Source organism: Tribolium madens, unplaced genomic scaffold (assembly GCF_015345945.1).
Source record: "Tribolium madens isolate multiple individuals breed KSU strain unplaced genomic scaffold, Tmad_KSU_1.1 Scaffold_96;HRSCAF=242;Tcas5.2_LG5, whole genome shotgun sequence".
Classification (NCBI taxonomy): domain Eukaryota; kingdom Metazoa; phylum Arthropoda; class Insecta; order Coleoptera; family Tenebrionidae; genus Tribolium; species Tribolium madens.
In genome coordinates, this window is record NW_025401068.1 from 1023759 (window position 1) to 1046159 (window position 22401).

The window sequence follows — 22401 nt, forward strand, 5'->3', positions numbered from 1 at the left end:
TCTGTTTTAAATGGTCCCATAGAAAAAAGTCAAAAGGATTTAAGTCCGGTGAACGAGCTGGCCATAAAACTGGTCCATTACGACCTATCCACCGATTTTCTAAAGTTGAACTTGGCGACCGCGAAATCTCTCCAGCAACATTCGATAAAGCTTCCCCGTAGATCAAGACCATGTCTGATAACTCCGGATTAGTGTACTGCACCATTTTTGACGATAATTACGGGAAATTCACTTGCCAATAAATTGTAAACACGGCCGCATGCAGGTGAAGGACGTGACTAAATTGTGTCAGTAAGTTTTTGCAAGACCTATCTGCATGGGTTTTTGCCGTATTTACTTTTTTTGCGTTAACCTTTTTCGTATCGTGCCATCCATAAACGACTCGATGACACGGAATACGGTGAAAATAAATGTAAGAAGTATAAATTTGAGTTTTCGAAAAAATGGTAAATATAGAAGTAATTTGTTTTGATGAGTTCTATCACCGTTTAAAGGTTCTTAACGCATTTCAATAACATACTGTATACAAACCCACAGAACACTGGATACAAAAAATACACATTTAATTATTTAATTTTTGGAAACCCATAACAGTAGTTGTCAAACTAATCACTGTTTCATTAATAGTCATAAACTGCAGTTTTTCAGAAACAATTATCATTTGTTCTATCAAGAGACGGCATGAATATGATTGTAGTTTATCTATCTTAATCACTAACTAACTAAAAACGTTGTAATTTTTGAAAGGGTGAACAAACTAGAGAAGATTATCCAATTTTTCAAAATTTGTAATCGAGTTAGTATCGGAATATGTATTATTGATTGCATCTTACAGGCGCAGGCCTCGTAGAATTACGTGAAACACTCTGTATTTTAATATCCACGTTATCTATGAAATGTAATGTTGGTTGCTTCAAAAAATTTTCAGGTTCATTATTACTCGTGGGACACCTTGTATACAAGTAAATAAAAAATGTGTATAATCAGCTGTAGTGTAAATAGCTATTATTTAGCTCTTAAAATAAGTAAAATTACACAAGAATTAGAAGTTATTGTGATACCCTGTATAAATACCAGGTGAATAAAAAGTATGGAACCAAGCGTTTTTTCGTTAACTAAGCACTTTACGAAAAAAATAATTAGTGTATCGTAAAGTACAATTAAAATGTAACTAATTATCAAGAATAACATTTTTCGAATTTTTTTTTAGTTTTCGAGTTTTGGAAAAAAAAAATTTTTTAAATGGCAACCCACCTTGATAATTTTTTTAATAAAGATTATGAACTAAAAATGACCTCTAATTAAATAAAATAGTTTTTTAGTCTGTACTTTTTTTAAATAACTTGTTAAAGTTGCGTTCCGAGCTCATCACGAAGATTTTCCGAACGTAACCGAAGGGGTCGTTTCATGCATTTGTTCGTTGGAGAACCCGTTTTTTTGTGCAGGTGCTGTGGAGTGGTTTCGGATATCAAAAAATCCTAGAACAAATCATTTTCTTTTATTTTTAGTCCATTCGAAACCACCCCAAAGTATCTGCATAGAACTCAGAGCTCTCCCATGACCACTTCGGTTAAGTTCAGAAAATCTTCGTGATGAGCTCGGAACGCAACTTTAACAATTAATTAAAAAAAAGTACTGACTAAAAAACAATTTTATTTAATTAGAGGTCATTTTTAGATAATAATCTTTAATTAAAAAAATTACCGTGGTGGGTTGCCATTAAAAAAAAAATTTTTCCAGAACTCGAAAACTAAAAGAAATTTTGAAAAATGTTATTCTTGATAAATGGTCACATTTTAATTGTACGTTACGATACACTAATTATTTTTTTCGTAAAGTGCTTAGTTTACGAAAAAAAACCCTTGGTTCCATACTTTTTATTCACCTGGTATAGTATTCTCCTATTACTTGCGTTTTTTTTATATGCTCGTAATAGGAGTACCAGCAAGGCGGCAGCTCTTTTGTCGGGGCGAGTCGTAGGTAAAATCTCTGGTGTTTTGGCTTAAGTTCACGAAAATTATAAGGGCGCCACTCAGTTTAATATTGGTAAAACTCCTAAATGAGAAGGAGGTATTTAAAGAAATTTACAAGGTTGATTAAAATTCCGTATATTGTATATAAAAAAGACGAAAGGCAGTGATATGGAAAACACGAATTTTCTTCCGTTCGCTCGCTCACAAAATGTCTTAATTTAAATTAACGTTGAAACTTGATGATTAAAAATTTACATGTTGACAAGGGATAGAATAATTATAACAAAAAAAGTAAAATTTGACAGTAACGAAATTAATAAATAAATTGATTAATAGAATAAATTCAGAAAATGCACTAAAAAAAATCGAAGTCTTGACTTATCTGTCTCTCCGAAGAGAATGGCGAGGTCACTCAAGGTCGCACCATCAAACGTAAGCTCCTCCGCAACACGAAAATAAATTGGGGGCCTACGCGTACTCAATCATCCAAAATTTGGGGACCAGGGTTTCCTCCGACAACTGAGGAAGAGACGGTGGTTTCCGATTTTCCGAAACAACGAGTTAAAGAGTCAAAAAGTTAAAGAGGGCCTAAAATGGGGTATTAAAACCTTGAAAAAAAAATTGAAACTTAACCTACTTAGGTGGTGAGCGTCCTCAATAGTGGTTCGATTGTTGCGGTAGTGTCATTACTTCATTAATTATTCTGACGCCATTTGATATAATTTTACTGGATTATTTGATTTTGTTGCTGGCTCTTCGTTTGACCTCTCGACACTGACTCGTCCCGTACCCGAATTTTGTACGGTCTTCGCGCATGATTCTTAGTTACCCCCTTCTATTTTATTTAAACGTTACAAAGTCTGTTTTGCATTCTTAATTTTTAGCAAAAAAATTGAGAAGAGTACAAAGTAAACATGAATGAGAAAGAACCTCGGAAAGAACGCAATTAAATTAGTGTCTTGTGCATCGTTTTTGAGGAACGAGTTGAAAAAGTAACAATTTTGAAACTAAAGCTGAAGAAGAATTTATAAAATGCCTCAACTTTGAGCTCATTTCAATAAATTACACAAAATTTATTGCCAATCATCATAATACCTACTTGTATCTTTTGCTAAATAGCTTTTTCTCTGTATATACATCCTTTTTCTTCAAAGTTTTTGTACAAGAATCTCATTTTTGTCCACAACATTGTACTTACTTGCGATGTGTTTCTGTCAAAATTATTAGCACTGAATTCTGTCTTTAGACCTTAGGTAATTTCTAGGGACAAAAACAAAGAGCAAACAAAATTTGTGGCTATGGAGTCAAGCTGCTACCAATTTTTTCACCAAAATTTTGACTTGCTAATTTCCATTAAAAAAAACAGACTAGTTATTATAGTAACAAAACACGTAGTGAAAGTGAGGTTATGCTTTGAGACATGGAAGTCTAATAATCGCAACACTAAAATGAATTACCGTAAGTAATTTCTCGTCATATTTCAAAATAAATACAATGAAAAGCAAAAACGATGTAAATAGAATGAATATTTAGCATATTACCAACAATTCTATTTTCATCACAAACCAACGATACGCAGTCAAAACGCACGTGTGCATACATGTGGGTGGCGCCACTGGCGCCTATTGATTTTTGTGGAAATAAATTTTAACGCCCGAAATTTAAATTTTTGGTACTAAAAAAATCTTCGAAATATAATCTTACGCACCAAACTTATAAACTTGAACTAAAACTAGCAACATGTGAGTACTGTGTTAAATTTCTCTAATATAAAAATATTTTTAAGCGGGAAATCTTTATCTCCCAAATTATTTATTTTATAAGTTATAAATATGTATTTTCCTTGAATAATGAAACAAAATATTTAAAGAGCTATTTTTATTTGCGCAACCGAATAAACTACAAATTAAAAATTGTCACAACTAAATAAAAATTATATTTGAAAACAATATTTTAAACATTAAAACTATACCTAAGTATGATGTAAGTATGTATAAAGAAATGTATATAATTGCAAAAGATCATTGAATATAGGTAAATAATCTCATCAAAACACATTTCCCTGAACACTTGGACGGTTAAAATGATACAATATAAAGCACCTATAATAACAATCTAATTCTAATAATCTATCTAATTGCAGAAGAGTTAATCAAATAAATTTGAACTCGTTCTGCAATCTACTTCATAGTACGGGTGACTCATATCTTTTGCTCAGTTCAAATATATACACTTAATAATARTTAGGCATTTAAGGCTTACTTACTGACTAAACTGTGAAAAGTTATTCGATGTTGCMKRACTTTGTACCTTCTTTTGTGTAAAAATCTCTCCGGAATAGCTACATATCACTACTAATGTGTCATATTTAACTAATTCTACTTGTGATGTATTTTATAAATGTAATATAAAATTAATTTCAGGCTAGTGTACAAATAAGCAAAGGAAGTTGAAAGCTAACAATACTTTTATATTTTAAAAGATCATATATCTATTTAAATTCCAGTTTTTTTTGTAGTACCTACCGCACCAGTAAAACAAACATAAATCTTGTAAAACAATCAGCGAGCATTTCTATATATTACTATATAATATCTAATTAATACTGAGATTCTTTTTCCAATTCAAATAAAAACATTTCGTAAAGATATTTTATAAAATCTTAGAATTAAAGAAAGATTCCTTATAATATATGGCAGTAGAATATCAATAAATCCAATTAACTGGGACCCATTGATGTTCAGTGGTTAAAGTATCCAAGGCCTCCACAATTTGTCGGAAAGTTGTATCAAAATCATTGTTGACGATAACCTGATCAATATATTTATCGTAGGTTCGTTGCATGCTAGCGCTGTCCTCAAGTGTTCGTTTCAGATCTTCCTCCTACAATACCAAAATAATAGTAATTCATAAATAGTATTTCATTTGCGTGAACAAATATGTAAAATCACATTGCATCGTATAATACTCACCTCATACAGAGAGGCTAACGACTCTAGTGTCCTTGCTCTCCTGGAGCTGTAGCGTATCGAGCTCTGTCGATCAAACTATCATGCAAAAAAAAAGCTACATAATGACACATTCTCACAAAACTGGCAATTTTTTAACAAATCATATTCATGCAACATCTATGCAAATTTTTGTACTCACTGTTAGATTTCGGCTCGAGTATCGTAAATTAGAGCTACTCCTCCCCACGTCATATAAAATTTTAAGTTGTTCCATTCCTGGAGCTGCTATAAATATTACATAAGGTAGAAACTCTGAGCTGTTGTGTAGAATTTTCAATGCGATGGGACTACAATCTAACACACACATTTTTCCCTACAATTGAAGGGATCAAAATTTTTCTATCTTTACATTTTTTAACCTACAAACCTGCTTAATTACGTCTCTAATAGAATCGAGATGTGTTCCGTACAGGTGGCCATTATATTCACCATACTCCAAAAATTTTGAATGTTTTATATCCTCCTCCATACTCTCACGATCAGTAAACCAATAGCTTTGTCCATTTTCCTCTAAAACTCGTTGTGGTCTGGTTGTATCTAAAAGAACAAATGACTAATTTGTATTTGGTTTTGTTGAAAAGAATCATACACGGTACAACTCCTCCAAATTTATCAGGATCACTATTAATCAAACGATTTTTCAATGTTCTTCTTCCAACTCCTTGTGTTCCGATCAAAACTAGAGTTTTTCGTTTAAATGGAGGCATTCTTGTAACTTCCTCATACAACAAAAGTTCAGCCTTATCAAAATCACAATTGCTTTTGGACTGATAAATTATTTTCTTCTTTTTCTTTGAAATCCTAGCACCACATATACTTATTTTATGTACAAAATCAGCTTCTGGTGCTACAAATGCTTTTCTCCTTTCCTCCAGTTCCAAAGATGGAATTAAACCAGTTCTGCCATCTCCTTCCACCTTCTTTGCTTGCCACCAATTAGGATCACTTTGATCCACAATTTGGAGAATGTCACCCCGGTCGAATGGCAGACCTATTTCTTTGCAAGGAAGAAGACTGTCCTCTTCTGGGATGTATTCAAAAAGAGCTCTCATGTAACACTGTAAAAAAATAGTTATGTTAGAAAAAAATTAAGCGTTGATAAAAAAATAAACATACTGTAAGTTTTTTTGCGACTCCGTTGCTTGTTCCGTTCATAACGAGTGAAGCGTGAGTTTGCATTTCTTGCGGTTGACCAACTTTGAGGGTCACTGAATCCTTCGACTTTGCCACTTCAATTTGTAGGTCTTCAGCGCTCTTTACCGGTGTTCCATTGACTTCTAAAATCACGTCACCAACATGAAGTAGGCCCTGTTTTTCAATCATCCCACCTTCCAATATCCTTGCTATTACCAAATTTTCGTTGTCATCCACCTGTACCTAAAGAGAGAACGATTAAAACCTAATAAAAAACACAGTTTTGTTTTAACTTACTGTCAAACCCAAAGGCTCGCCGTCCTTTTTGCGGACACCCACCATTCTTATCGCCTCTCCCGTCATCCCGTTTAATGCTGGGAATAATTTCGAAATGTCAGTCTTCACGGGCTTTGGAGGATTTTCGCTGATCCGCGCGACTTGGTCGTGACAGTCAATTAGGGATTTAAAATGAGGTGTCGATAGTAACTCAAACAGTTCTTTGGCTTCCTTATTTTTTGAATTGCTACAACGTAGGGACAAATCCTTTACCAATTCTTGGGCTTCCTTCGTAGCTGCTTTCGGAAGCACTGGAAGATCTTCTAATTTGTCTTGCACCTGAAAGGGAGAAAAAGTATTAGTACGGTCCTGACGAATTTCATTAAGGCGGAGTGTGTAACGTACGTAATCGTTTTCTACCTGGCTTTACCAACAACCTGTAGATTTACGTAACCTTTTCGACTTTTACCTCGAAGCAGGTAAAAAGATACGATAAAAGAGGAAGTCAGGTGTTAAGGACCGTTTCTTTGTTTGCGGAATATAACGGGAAGGTGCCACTAAATAATCATTTCTAACAAATCTATAACAAACAGATATCTATTTTAACTGAGACTGCTATCGTCCGTTTTACACCTTTCTGGATTTTTGTTATCTATGTATGATTAAAGTAAATATTACATTTTTAAGTAGGTATATGGATAAGGGCTTTTTACGAAAACTGGAACGTTCTAGATAGAGAGAAATATATACAAAATTTTAAATTTGTGGCGCAGACTATAAAAATGAAAAGTATATATCATAGAAGATAATAAATGTCGCGTTTTTTTATCATTTTACCTGTGTTTGATAAATTATGTACAATCCTTATAAATGTAATGTTTACTGTACTGAGCGCAAAAGAATAATCGTTTTAAATTTGTTTATAACTATTTCTTTTTTACTTTTCTAGCTAAGTATCTCACAACTAAAATTAACCGAATGTTTGGAAAAGGTTTTATAATACGAGTATAGAAATATAATTTCAATTATTAACACTATTTTTGCATACCTTATAAATATTTTACAAAAATTCTGAAATGAATATAATTAATTTAACCTGTCAAGGCATAAATAATTAAAAAGTCCAATTTTTTTGTCACACTGAAATTATTATTTTTCTATACCTTGGGTAAGGTAAATGCTCCCTATCTATGTAAACAAAACAACATAAGTAAAATCATTAGAATTTTTAAGCGAATTTTTTCGTCATATTGGTATGCATGCAAAAATGCACTTCTATATAGTTTATTTTGACGTGACTATCATACGCAATATTTTATTATTCATATCGTCTGATTTGTCACCTAAAAATTGGTGATTGGTGATTTGTCACCTAAAAATTGGTGACAAAATGAATCTTTAATAAAGGCTATAGAGTTATTTCTGATGTGCAAAATAAATGATGTTAATAATAAAAAATATAGTTTCAATACGTCTACTTCCTAGTGTAATTTGGACATCCTCGTAATCAGACAATGTAAGTCGTCCTTTAAGGAATCTCGCTTTTTAAACGTATTGAAACTCATTTCCTATTCACAAGTTACTTACAACATTATTGTGAAAAATATATTGTAGTAACTGATAACTCAGCAAAACAAATTGACATAACAGAATAAAAATACACAACATAAGTATTTTCTTGTTCTAAATATGTAATACAGAAACGAACCACCCTGGATATCTCCGAAAAATTAACAAAAATTAGAAATTCTCAAAATAGGTCAATTTTTATTTTCAGGGGGGACACCTTTGAAATCTGGCAATACAGACAACCCCTTCAAAATTTTAAATGGCAGAATTCGGCTGCGTTTTTTTGAATTTCGATTGTTTTTTTATAAAGTTATATGGCGCTCAATTACTGGTAATAGTGATGTAGTAAATATACAAAACAAAGTTGAAGGTTTATTTTTAAACTAAAATTAAACTGACATTTTTTGTTATGAAAATACGGCACTCCAATAACAATACACGAAAAAAAAATTATAGGAGATGTTCAAAATGTTCAGGTCAGGGCAGGTCAGATCTTGTGCTGCGTAACGTAAATAAAAAATACTCAGAACTCAAACAAAACACACAGTCGAATTTCTGTTTGTATTACAACTTTCAAAAGTACCCTAAAAGGTGTTCCCTAGAAAATAAAAATTGACCTGATATTGTGATATTCTCGGTAGAAGAAAACCAATACGCTATATAAAACAAAAATTAACGTTGTAAAAGAAAATAATTCACTTTATATTATTTGTTTGAGAACTGCTGCTTTGGCTGCAACATCCATTAGTATTATTACCTTGTGTTTCACCATAAATCATGATCACGACAACCAATTTATTATTTTAATATTTTATGTTTATAAATTTGGAAAAAAATTAAGAAAAACGAATCAAACCTACCGACTGAAAACCATTTCGCTGGAAGAGATTAAACAGAAGACCTTCGAATTTTGATAAAAACTAAAGCAAAAGCAAATCAAATAATGACAGTGTCAAAACTACGAAGTGACTTTTCTCTTTCATTGTCATTGATATAATTTTTTTATTTGTTGCAACAATACAATTTTATCTCGACAGGAAAATAATTCCAGTGACCCTCAAACCGTGTACCAATATTTTAGAGTTAAATAACATTCTTAATAATAACAATTGAGTGAGTTTTTTTGCTCGATTTTCGAGTACCGAAATACTTCGGTACTCTTCTATAACTAGGTCAATTTTCAACTCCAAGACCGTAAACACCCTGTATAAGCATTTGTATGCAATAATTGTCGTCGGGTGTATTTTACATTCCATAATTATTTGCAATAATAATAATTAAATAGTTAGTTTCATCATTAAAATTTAAATCTAAAGTGTCTATTAAAACAAATTTAAACTTTCATTATTTAATCATTTTGGAAATGACATTTTAAAATTGGCTTCATAAGAATTCATTTAACCTAAGTAAGAATATGTCGTACGTCATTTGGGAATGACTATTCTAGAAATAATAGTGATAAACGCGACAACGACCCTATTACTCACAAAAACATTAGTTCTCACAACGTGATTGTCTGCCTTAATGGTATGTAAGCATGTTTCACTAAATTAGGATAAAATTCTTTTGTTTCAGTACTCGTAATTTTCTTTTGGAAGCACCCTTATTAAGTATGTATCTATACTACGCGTATTTTCTAAATCATAACCTACTGAAACAGATTTATCCTCAGTTATTTATTTTATAATTTACATAAAAGGAACACGTATATTCACTGTCATAAAAATCTCTTCTATAAAAAATACCTGTTAAAAAATTTTAAAACTTCAATAATACATTTATACTCGTATTGCTATTGTTTTTGTTTTTTATTTTAAAATTTGTAGATTTGTAACCGTGTATAACCCATTCACGATCACGTAAGTATTTATTAACCATTGTTACTCCTCCTTTTAATATTCAGACTAATAATGAAACATACTAAAATATGCATTTATAAGACCTTCATGGATATATTGCATTTAAAGCGTGAGATTTACAAAAAAACCATAAGCAATAAACAACAGAAGGACATTTTAAACGTATCTGATTAATTTGAAATAAATAATTTCCTAATTACAGTAGAAAACTTCTGTTAGGTACACATTAATTGAAAATTTTAAACAAAATTACCTACATATTTAGTTAAAAAAACACGTTGAGAATATATAACTACGATTTTAAACATTTTTGACATGAAGTATTACGTACGCTAAAATTGCAAACATTATATCTTAAATTGTAAAATTAAAATTGCTTTGTTTTCAATAACGCAAAACTGTTGTAATAATTATTAGATTTCAGAAAATTCAAAATTAAAATTACACTTTATTTCAAATTAAAAAAATGACAACACCCTAACTGCGTTTTTGAGTTAAAATAAAAATCGGTCTTATGGCCGAACTCTAATAGCAAATTTAGTATCAAGAAAGTCCACTTTTTAAGACAGGAAAAAATATTGAATTGTGACAGATTATAGATCTGAAACAGTGGATACATAGGTAGGCATACATACTTCTACTACTCGTAGTGAAATTATATTCTAGCGAATGAATGATTTGTTTTGTCTTAATAATAAAATAAATAATCACTATTATTATAGAATTTATTTGTTTGTGGAAGCAATGTAAAAACGTGTAATAATCATAATTTAATTATTTATTTGTCATACAATGTGCATAAATTACCTTATTTTCACTAAAAGTTTATTATTTACTATAAATTGTTCGAAGTTTGTTCAATTGTTTTTTACAGTGATACTTTTGCCGCCTTGTGATTGTAATAATTAATCTTCAAAACACTCTGTAGAAAATAGTCTGTGGCTTAGTGAGACACAGACGAGCCCGTATTTATCTTACTGTCACGGACTTATCAAAAAAATATTTTGATAGTAAAATACTAGTTATTTTTGATATTTTAATTTAAAAAAAAATGTCACTGATACACTTGAAATCTGGCTAAATTCTTTTAATATTTTCGATTTATATCGAAAAACGTACTTAACGTAATAATTTTCGTAGTCTATAATAAATAACCTATAATTAAAGATACCGACAAATGGTAAGCATCAGGGTATCCTTAAAAATAAGCCCTGCTCACAACGCACTGAATGCAGTATTTGGGATTGATATATTTTATGTATTTTATAGATTTTTCTAATCTTTCAATTATATTTTATAGTGAAATTTTATATTTACACAAAGGCCGGTGTTGCCGCTGTGAGGAGATACCTCCTCAATTGCCACACTCGCATATACAGGTGTGGCTGCGAACCGCGTACCTTTAAACATGATTCACATACCAAGTATTTATCAAAATGCATATGTGGCAAAATATGTACATCATATAACACGATAGACAGCGTAATATAATATTTACAACGGTACAAATTCTCCCATTTACCTAGTTTTAATCAAAATACGAGGTAAGCAAACAAACTCATAATAAGGAGTGACGTCACCATCAACATCAACAATCGAACGACACTGATAGAAAGTTCACATATTTTACGCTAAATTAACATAAAATGTTAGCACAGCCACCACAGGGATTAACACTGAATTCTTATAAACGGTTTTGTCTCGACACTCTAAGGTAAAAGGGCGTTTAAAGGCACCAGACGCAGGTGTTTTTTAGGTACGTTATAAAATACGCGACCCGCGAACCAACTTGGTCGGTTTCTGATACACAGAGAAAACGTTGTATGAGTGTGAGTGGGGGCACGATGATGAGGTAGTCAAGCCCCCGCAACCAGCTACAGGTTAATTTCATTGCCCCGGTAACTGTTTCAAAAACAAAATTATACCAATTCAAGAAGTGAAGATGTACTTTCCAAATTCCTTAATTCTACCTAAAATACAAAGGAACCGATTTGCCATCTCTTAAATTAACTACTCGCACTAAAACTTGGATAAAGTACACCATTTCATGACGTAATGTATAAGTTTTATATATTTTTATCATACAATATGTCCCCGGATTGAGTTTACAAGAGGAAAAAAATTATCTTTGATTTTACTCCAAAACTGCAAAAGAAAAACATTTTTTGCTTCACCTGAAACGAGCAAATCTGTACTTAAAACTTTATTACTCTGATATAGTGAAAAGAAAAGTAAATTTTTCTCTTGATTTTGAACTTAGAATAATTTTTCTCTGCTTTTTAAGTCCTATCACATTGGCGGTTTTATTTATTTGACAACTATATGTCACTTTGACAATTAATTTATTAATTAAATAATGATAGTTTTTGCTAAAAATGACTTTGGTTTTTATCTTAAAGTAGTTTCTTTCAGTTGCCATTTATTAAAATTATGTTTTTCACAAACATTTTTATTTAATTTGCGTAAAATCATTTGTCAAAGTGACATCATTGTCAAAATAATGAAACCGCCAATGTGATAGGACTTAAAAAGGAGAGAAAAATTATTCCAAGTCCAAAATCAAGAGAAAAATGAACTTTTCTTTCAACTGAGTTGGAATAATAAAGTTTTAATTACAGATTTGCTTGTTTCAGGTAAAGCAAAAAATGTTTTTCCTTTTGCAATTTTGGCGTAAATTTAAAAAAAAATTTTTTTCCTCTTGTAAACTCAATCCGGGGACATACTGTATATTAATGTTAAAAAAACAATTATTAAAATAATCCAAGTGTATGGAAGTAATTTGAAATTTTTCATAGCCGCCTTTATAACTAAATAAAACTAAAAATTGAAAAATTTTAGTTTGTTAGCATCAACATTAAAACGTTCAAATGATGTTATTATATTATTGTGAAGCCTAACATTAGTGTAAAAGTAAAAGTAAGTAGGTATGTTTGGCAATGTGTATACTACGGATACCTAAAGACTAGGATACGACATGTAAAACAAAACGTCCCCGTTCTCGATAGTTCCGTTAGCGAGGCCAGATAGCGCAGTTGTTCCTTTCCCGTTCTCCGTAGTGTATACTCATACGTATGTTCAGGTGTCCCAAGTTTTAGGGCCGAGTGCCGACGCAAAAATAAATATTTCTAATTAATTAATATAGAATTTTGATAGTGTAAACGATAGAAGATTAAATACACATTAATTTGATGTTTTCATAATGTACAAAATTTTAGCGTATGGAAGTGAAATCTTAAAAATTAAATTTAGAAAAAAAAATCACCTAACTGGAATATTTTCTACATGATAAAATTATTTGATTTTCTTCTGTGGTATTTGTGAAAATAGAATAATGATAAAGTTGATAGGTTTTGAATAATTAACATTTTAATATTGAAAATCTGAAACTTTATAATTTATAATTTAGGTACAGTTGGAGACAAAATACTTTGGTCGTCACTTTTCTGACACTTTAATGTAATACGCTCTATTAGTGTGACGTCAGTAAGGTACGTGACTGTACCTTTGAAGCTAAACAAATAAAAGTTTATTTCTTGAATCCTGGACGTGTAGGGAGATTGTTTCTAAGGAAATAGTTGCTATGATAAATGTGTGTCGTTTCGTAATGGTTTTAACAATTGTAGTCAACATTTCTGTAATTTAATCTGTTCTAACCTCACTTTCTGTGTCCGTCAAAAATATGTGTACAGCATTGCCAGAATGTTGCAAACGACAGGAGTGGATAGGTCGTACCAAAACAAAACAAAATAAAAAATATTAACATTCACATAATGTGTATTTGGCTTAGAATATAAATTATTATTTGTTTACAAGTAATTATAAATATCTAGTAAAAAAAATCTAGTATCAATTTGGTACTCTAGTATCACAACTGGCAACACTGTATGTTTAGCTTCAGTACAGTCGCGTCTGTGACGTCACCTCTAATAGCCCGTATTCAAGCTTTAACGTCAAAATGAATGACAATTTCAAATTAATGACAGCTATTATATTTTCCTATCAAAAATATGTACATACAACTTATGAGCTATGATTGACAGTAGCTAAAAATACGATTAACAGTCCTAAAGCATGCTTTACAATTTAATGTCACTCAAGTAACATTGACGACCAAAGTATTTTGTCTTCAACTGTAATTGGTGATCAGGCCAGAATTTTTTGACAAAAGAAAAAGGTCCGCAATGACATTTATGACGTACCCGGGCGCTATTGTGAAACCTCCGCTCTATTGTCAATACATTAGCAGCACCACATCCCAAACTTGGCCATAAAATTATTTCTGCGCCGGCTTCAAAACTTGGGACACTCTGTACATACCTAAGTATACAAGATGTGTCAGAACTCGCGCCCCAGAGAAAAAAATTAAGTAAGATAATATCACAGAAACATGGAAAAAATGTTTACAAAAATTCTACATTTTTTTAATTTTTTGCCAATTGACATTTTTTTATGTCTATTTAATGATGCTGATGATTTTGTGTAATTTCAAGTAAGATAGGATACCAGGAACATAAAAAAAAATGTTTAAAAAATTCTATCTGTCAAAAAAAATTGACATTGAGATTTTTATGTCTATTTCATGATACGGGTGATCTTGTATATGTTTTTTTTTTATAATTATTTAGTAAAGGTAAACAAAAATTGCCAATAAAAGCCACAAATACCTAATATTAAACAGAGTTATAATTTAGGATACAGCTTCCTTGTTTCCTCTTCTTATAGGCTGTAGCAAAAAAACTTGGAAAATTATATTTCCAACAGAAATAGAGTCAAAGTGTAAAATTTAAACTGTCATAACTTCGAAATTTATATAGATAAAAATTTTTAAACATTGTTATGGTATTTTACCTAACATGGCATTTTTCTCTCGGGCGCGAGTTCTAGCGCACCCTGTATAGTAAAATAGGTAGGCATTTTATAAAAGTTGAATAAAAAATTACAAAATCAAATATGTAACATATTAAATAACATAATAAAATTTAATCTCTGCCATATTTTTATTAAAATGAAAACTTGATATTCAAAAACATAAAAATACAAGTTGACCTTTTTCAAAGAAGTTACATTACAAAATTAAACACAATATTTTTTAATTTTGTTTAGAAAATTCCGTAAAATATGTATAGTATAACATTACTTTGGTCATCGTTAGCATTATAGAGAGAACAGAAACTTTATAAAGCTTAAAATATTATTAAAACAGTTTCTGACCTGACCTGACTGAAAAGTGCTTTTTTCTACTCTTACATCTAAAACAGGGATTATTGTATATGTATCCATGACGCTAAGTGACCTTTTATATATGTCGTAGTCATTGGACGTAATGCGACATTCCAGGGAAAGCCTAGTCTTTGGCCGTACTGCCGGCAGACGCTGTAATCAAGTGAATATTCCTTTATTTGACTGAAATTTTACGTCATTTCAGGGATTGCCTAAATAATTGTCGTCAAACAAAGTAACCGGTTAAACCATTACATGTTACAGCGTTTGACGGAAGTGCATTTAGTCATTTGCTGAAAGCTTGAAATTTTATTGTGTAGTATTTCGGGCCGTAACATTTAGTAATTGTTGGAAAATGGATAATCATAAGAGTTTGTTTTATGACAAATTAAATGAATATTATTTGAAAAACAAAGATGCCAAAAAAACCGTGAAATTATGAAGTAATGAAGGAGGTAAAAGACTTCTAACTTCAAAATAAACCTTTATTTCAGTTGTACATATTTTAGGCTGCAAAAGATTTCTAAAGAATATATTTTTTTTTTAATTTACCTGAAGGCAAAAAATATATTTTTACCTGTTGTTTAGGTCATGTACTTAACGTTTTTTGTATGATTTTATAATATTATATGTTTACATTATTCCAAATAAACGAAACAAATATTTTGCTACAATAAAAATATTTTAGTTTTTTGGCTCTTCTTTTCTTCTACCAAAAATTTACATTTCTACAGAAAGTATCAAACATTTCAAGACTTTTCAGCAAATGACTAAATACACTTCCGTCAAACGCTGTAACATGTACTGGTTTAACCGGTTACTTTGTTTGATACTTTGTTTGAAATTAAGTAGGCAATCCCTGAAATGACGTAAAATTTCAGTCAAACAAAGGAATATTCATTTGATTACAGCGTCTGCCGGCAGTACGGCCAAAGACTAGGCTTTCCGCGGAATGACGTATTACGCCCAATGACTACGACATATACATCTTGACAAACCGTGACAAGTATGGGACTATGCGTATTAGTTAAATTGCTAATAGCAACTGTCGTATTAGTCACTGGCTGAAGTTAGTTTTCTGCCATTTAATTTAATTTTTAATTTAAATGAATTTTTTGTGGTGGTCATAGAAAAAGTATAGTATGTAACACGTATATAAACTTCGTTTTATAAATACTCGCTCCGCTGCACTTCGCTCGTGCCTAATAAAACTCGTGTCTAAAGTGGCGTTTATAGCACTAGTATATTATGTATAATATACTATTTGAAATGGAAAGAAAAATAAATTGTGAAATAAAAGTCGTAACTCACTCACTCACACTTTTTTTATGGTCAACGCAGGAAAGTTCAGCCCGCGTCTTTGGCAATCAGAAAATAAGTTCCCCACATGGCATAACGATCGATAACACTGAAAAGAGGGAACACTACACGACAACTTTCTTATTTGAAACATTTACAAGTCAACATTTAAGTTATTTCAAAAATACGAAAATGTACTTTTTTCAATATCGCCGTCAATATAACATTTTTAGTTGAACTTGTTGATGAATGAATGCACTATATCAATACACTGCCTTCTAACCCCTCAATATGACGTGAAAATGCTACAAGAAAAGGGAAATTTCGCTCTGGCATGCGCGGTGAGTCAATATATTCATTTATTACTGAATCGGAGTTGACAATCATTTTCCTACAACCAAACAATTTTCCGGAAATGTTTATATACAGAGTGTCCCAGCGAGTTGATTAAAGTCCATTATTGATTTTAAAGTGTTAAAATTAAAAAAAAAAATTATTATAAGAAATTGATAAACATACTAATCCCGTAAATCGTTTGAAATTATTTTTAACTAGCTTGCACTCGTGACCTAGATTTTCGACATAAACTTTTGTTGTTTCTCAAAGAAGAAATGTGAAGTTTATCTATTTTTTTCTTGGTTGATCAACTCAAAACAACGCTGGAACAGAGAGCCTATTTTTAAAAGAATGTCGAAAGTACGTTACCTACGCTTACACCTCATTTCACCTCGTCGAATTTTCAAAAAAAAACTCTTCTTACTGCATTTCTACACCCTCAAAAATTCTAAATTTTATATTTATATTTTCGTTTAAATGTTTGCACCCTATTTCATCCCGTTACAGGTTAGTTTTTGATAAGTGCCTGATTAGTGCACACCTACACTCTCTAAGAAAAATATTTTCCAAATTTCATGTTTCTGTAAATATATATAAATTTCGTGGCAAACTGACGTTGTCAAAAATGACTGAATTTTGACACTAAACATATGTTTACTATTAAAAAAATATTGTTCATAGACGTCGTATGAAATAATATTTCAAAACCACTGTTATTTTTTTGAAAAAAAAAAAAACAAACTCACTAAAACTTGTATTGCGCACTGCAAGTCAAAGATAAAACTCTTTAATTTGCCTCAACATAAGTATTTTTACAATTTAGATGAAATAATATTAAAAATATGCAAAATAGTTCAAACATTTCAATGCATAGAACCTCAAAACTCTTTAAGGAATGTGGCTAAAAAGATTAAAGAGGACAGATAGATTCAAAGATGTAGGAGTATACGAATATGCTCTGTATGGATTAGTATTACATAGTTTACCTTTTCAGGAGCGGATCCAGGAATTAATTTTGGGGGGGGGGGGCTATCTAAAAAAAATTTAAATGATGAGGGTATACAGTGAGCGGCAAAATTATAGAATAATCTTATTTATTAAAACTGAAAAATTTTGTTTTTTTTTTGGAAAAATGCTCGAACAGGTCAATTTTCTTTTTAAAAAATACAAAATTTTTAACTTGATTTAAAATTGTATCTTTGTTTTTTATTGATATTATTTCACTTTTTGGATATATTTTTTTAAACTATGTAATACATAATATTTTGGTGTTGCCATTTCGACAATTATCTATGGAATTCGCTAAAAAACGGGAGTTTCCATTAAAAAAAAATGTCGCTGCCCTCATTACCCAAAAACCAAAAAGTGTAGAATTTTAAAACAAGTTGAAAATTGTGTATAAGGTGTTCTAGCGAGTTGGTGAAGTTCATTATTCAAAGAGATATAAACTTAATTTAATTAGATAGCTAAGATGTGCCCAAAGAAAATTACAATTGTTTTCTTTTTAAATTAGTAAAAACTAAGGAAGTATCGAGAGATCAAGATAATTTGTCCTTGTATCCGAAAACGTATCTCCTGTGCGTATGTCTGTGAAACGTCAAATAAAATGACAAGTGAAAAGGTAAAATTCCATGAACAAAAAGTTAACTAAATTTATGATTTACCTTCAAAAAAGAACGGTCTTATTATTATACGTCGGCGACTAATTCCAGCCCATTTTGCCGTTTTCGACTTGTCATTTTATTTGACGTTTCACGTGCAGTTAGTTCAAAAACTACCTTTTACTGTCATCATGACTAACATTTGACAATTATATTTATTTTTATTTGTTGTTAAATTTGTTAATTAAACAATTTATCTGTCTTAGGAAATTTATTAAGATCTGCTGCCTATCGGTTATTATGCCACAAATCACTATTTTTGAAAGTAAGTAGGTAAGTCAAAATGACATAAATATGACAAGAGTAAAAAATGAGGTTATTAATATAAAAGTTGTTTTAGAGTTTACATTACGAAAATGACAGTACTGCCCGAAATTTTAATTCCGAATTGTACGTTTTCGGATCCAAAAATGATTACAAATTGTTTTGATCTCTCGGTATATGTATGATTTGTATTAATAAGTGTGATTTAAAAAGAATTTTAATGTTTTTATTTAAAAGTTTAGGTCATAAGGTTTTTATATTAAAATTTAAATATAATATAATATAATTGAAGCTTTTGATGGCAAGTTTGGGGGGGGGGCCCTCCCCTGGATCCGCCCTTGTACCTTTTTCATTCGTAATTCCTTTTCTTCAGAAACATTTTTGCAACAGTATTTATAAAAAAAAAAAACAGAATTATGTGTATTTACATCCTAGCGTAACACCGCATCTAGATTCAAAAAACCATTGCCCAATAATTCTTGAAAGTTATTTACAAGCCACACGTACAGGCTTTGTGAACTGGGCCATATTCATCTTTATCCACATTACTACACTTTGCCACTTTTGTCTTTATTTGACCAACCTGTGAGATGTTTCTGAACTATTTCTTGGTTGTTTCGATGTATAAAAGTTTGTAATATGAATTGTTCAACCCACGTTTTTTATTTATAAAATGTTTCCGGAGAGTTCCCGCCAAAATTGGCACTTATGACATTTAATGTTGACGTAATTTTTCAAGGTCAAAAAGCCGCTGACAGTGTCAAAAACATATGATAGCAGTACCTCTGTCTATGACAGCATCTAGTTGGTACCATAAGTTTCTTGAAAGACATAATATTGTGAACAAATGAATGCTCAATCACGAATCTCTCTGACCTAATTTTTCGCAAAAAACATGTCTGTTTTTCCGCAGCCCTCCTAGATTTTATTGATCTGAGTTGTAAAGTTTGGCCACTATCTTTTTTACTTAAAACTGAAAGTATTTCTATCTCAGAGGACATTATGTAGGGCGGTGTAATTCATACGGTTGAATGAAGCTAAATCTTCAAGCCGTAATAGGCATAATGACCTCTTTTCTAAAGCCCCATTGTCAAATTTGCCACTTATTTAAACAATTACTGCGAGAAAGTGGGAAAGTGCCAGTGCTTGAATCAATAGTATACCTAATAGGGTCGTTGTATTTATCGGAGTTTTTGTGGTTTTTTACTTTTATGCGTTAGACATTACTTTACAAAAAATACTATCATTTCGATAATTTCAATGGTTTTTTAATAAAGATTCAGAATATGCAATAAAAAAATATGTGCAACGATCCAATTGCTGGCGGATGTATTTAATTTTAAATTTTTAGTCAAAAAAAAACTAAATGTAAAGTTCTAATTGACAAAGATCAGAATTATTATCTTTTATTATTTTTAGTTTGGAAGATCATGAGAGGACAAAACCAGCAAAAATACTGGCTCTTAAAATTTTGCTTTTAAAATAAGAATTTATGTAAAACAATTGGAATACTTTTTAAAAAATATTTTCAAATTTAGTTCTTCGCGTTGCGTTACCACACTTTTAAGAATCGAATAAAAGAGTATTTATAAAATTATATCGTTTGCAAATTCAAGTTGTTCTATGAGATTTCTAATAATTTAATCTACAAATTTGACTCCAGGTAGTCCAACGTTTTAAGAAACTTTCGTATAGTGGTGAAGGAATTTGTGATTTATCAAAATATAACAAATTTAATAAATTAGTTTCACTATCACGCGAGAATAAGTTCTTATTTCATAATATCTAGTTGTTTTTCTTTTCATGACCTACTTTATTGTTCTCATGTACCGTTTGTAATGACCACAGTAAATTACACCAACTTTATAGTTTGTTTGGCAAATTAACACGTTTTAAATTGGAAAATATTTTCATTTGATGGTTGTAACGTTTTGCTTATTTATTATTATTGCTTAAACGATTTAAATGAGGTCCTTTCAATTATTAAGGAACTAATAAATACTGGTTTGCGTTGGCGGGTAGTTTGAATAACTTAACTTTTAAATGTTTCATTGTGAAAAATATGTGAATCGTTTTTGAAATGACGAATTTAGAAAATTATACCACATAAAATGATTTATTATGAGTCAGTCACTTTAAGTCGCTGAAGTTGAAGTCGCATTGTCGACATTGCAAGTTCACGATCTTATTCATAAGGTCAAAAGGATGTCAACTGGAACACCGGAACACCCACGTAAATCCTTTATTAATGATGGATGTTGTCTGTAATTTCTGTACACCACAGCCAAGTACCAAGTAACAAATGTATGTAAATTAACGGAAGCTGTAATAATTGAAGTTGATGATGGTTTATACGAAGTCAAGTCAATGACATAAAGAAATTTTCAATTTTTCCAACTTGTACTTATTTTGTGTTTTCAATTCTGAATAAAATTTATTTTTGCTCTAATCGGCTCCTAATCTTAAACTACCAATAACCAATATCATGTAACTATACAAATATGTAGTTGTGATGTTTGTCGTCAAGTTGGTAACAAAATTTAATTCTTAATTTATTAAGTTTGATTATTTAATTATTTTAATTCCATCAACGTCACACTTTTATAAACAAATGTCATTAATTTCCAATGGACGGTTGCTGGCTTAGTCAACACTTTTTTTACTTTTTTAGTCAGTTTGGTTTTATTGCATAAAAAATAAATAACTAATAATGTAAATGTTATTTAAAAATAACTTTTGACTAAAAAGTAACGTTTCAAAAGAAAACTAAACGAAAACTGAGCTACGATTTCTAAGAGTAACATATTTTTATTTCAAAGGATTACAAAGTTCAAATTTATTTAAACTATCCTAAACACACTTTCAGTAAATCGAGAATTTTTATAAATATTGTACCACAATAACTTCTAATTCTTGTGTAATTTTGCTTATTTAAAGAGTTAAATAATAGCTATTTATACTACAACTGATTATGCACATTTTTTATTTACTTGTATACAAGGTGTCCCACGAGTAATAATGAGCCTGAAATTTTTTTGAACCAACCAACATTACATTTCATACTCGTAGATAACGTGGATATTAAAATACAGGGTGTTTCACGTAATTCTACGAGGCCTGCGCCTGTAAGATGCAATCAAAAATACATATTCCGATACGAACTCGATTACAAATTTTGAAAAATTGGATAATCTTCTCTAGTTTGTTCACCCTTTCAAAAATTACAACGTTTTTAGTTAGTTAGTGATTAAGATAGATAAACTACAAATCATATTCATGCCGTCTCTTGAGAGAACAAATGATAATTATTTCTGAAAAACTGCAGTTAATGACTATTAATGAAACAGTGGTTGGTTTGACAACTACTGTCATGAGGTTCCCAAAATTTAAATAATTAAATGTGTATTTTTTGTATCCAGTGTTCTGTGACTTTTGTATATTTGGGTGCATAGATTAGGTGCAAGCCTCGTAAAGTTATGTGAAACATTCTGTATTTCGTTTCAATTAGTTAAACATAGTAATCGTTTTTTTTTTATTTTTGACAAATTTCTATCAGTCAAAATGACTTTACTCCAGTTTTAGTAAGTTCGTCTATTTGGATATCACGCTGGATAGAAACGTACAGTCTGCGAAGTGTTTTTCAAACATTCTTCATAAATGAGAATCTTGTTGGTCTTTTCGGCAACATTTTAATAATTCTCACAAAATTCTCAAGGGTGTGACTTTTTATAAATTAAAGTTGATTTGTGCTGTGTGGTTTATGTTTAATTTATTAAAACTGAATATATATATCCACGTT

At 30.7% G+C, this 22401-nt stretch overlaps 1 protein-coding gene across 3 annotated transcripts in view; it reads right to left on the minus strand.

The window, feature by feature from the left end:
- Window positions 1–3891: 3891 nt before the first annotated feature.
- Window positions 3892–22401, minus strand: part of LOC123013313 (MAGUK p55 subfamily member 2) — a 35081-nt gene continuing 16571 nt past the window's right edge. For 2 of the 3 annotated variants that reach the window (XM_044411759.1, XM_044411760.1), the window contains exons 3-9: window positions 6416–6733; window positions 6101–6361; window positions 5574–6042; window positions 5352–5521; window positions 5124–5297; window positions 4946–5020; window positions 3892–4856 (exon numbers count right to left, since the gene is read on the minus strand). In XM_044411759.1, coding sequence (XP_044267694.1) covers window positions 4680–4856; window positions 4946–5020; window positions 5124–5297; window positions 5352–5521; window positions 5574–6042; window positions 6101–6361; window positions 6416–6733 — 1644 coding nt within the window. In that variant the 3' untranslated portion in view covers window positions 3892–4679. Of the gene's footprint in view, window positions 4857–4945; window positions 5021–5123; window positions 5298–5351; window positions 5522–5573; window positions 6043–6100; window positions 6362–6415; window positions 6734–11344; window positions 11635–22401 lie in introns of those variants that run through there. The other variant, XM_044411761.1, reaches the window with a different exon arrangement.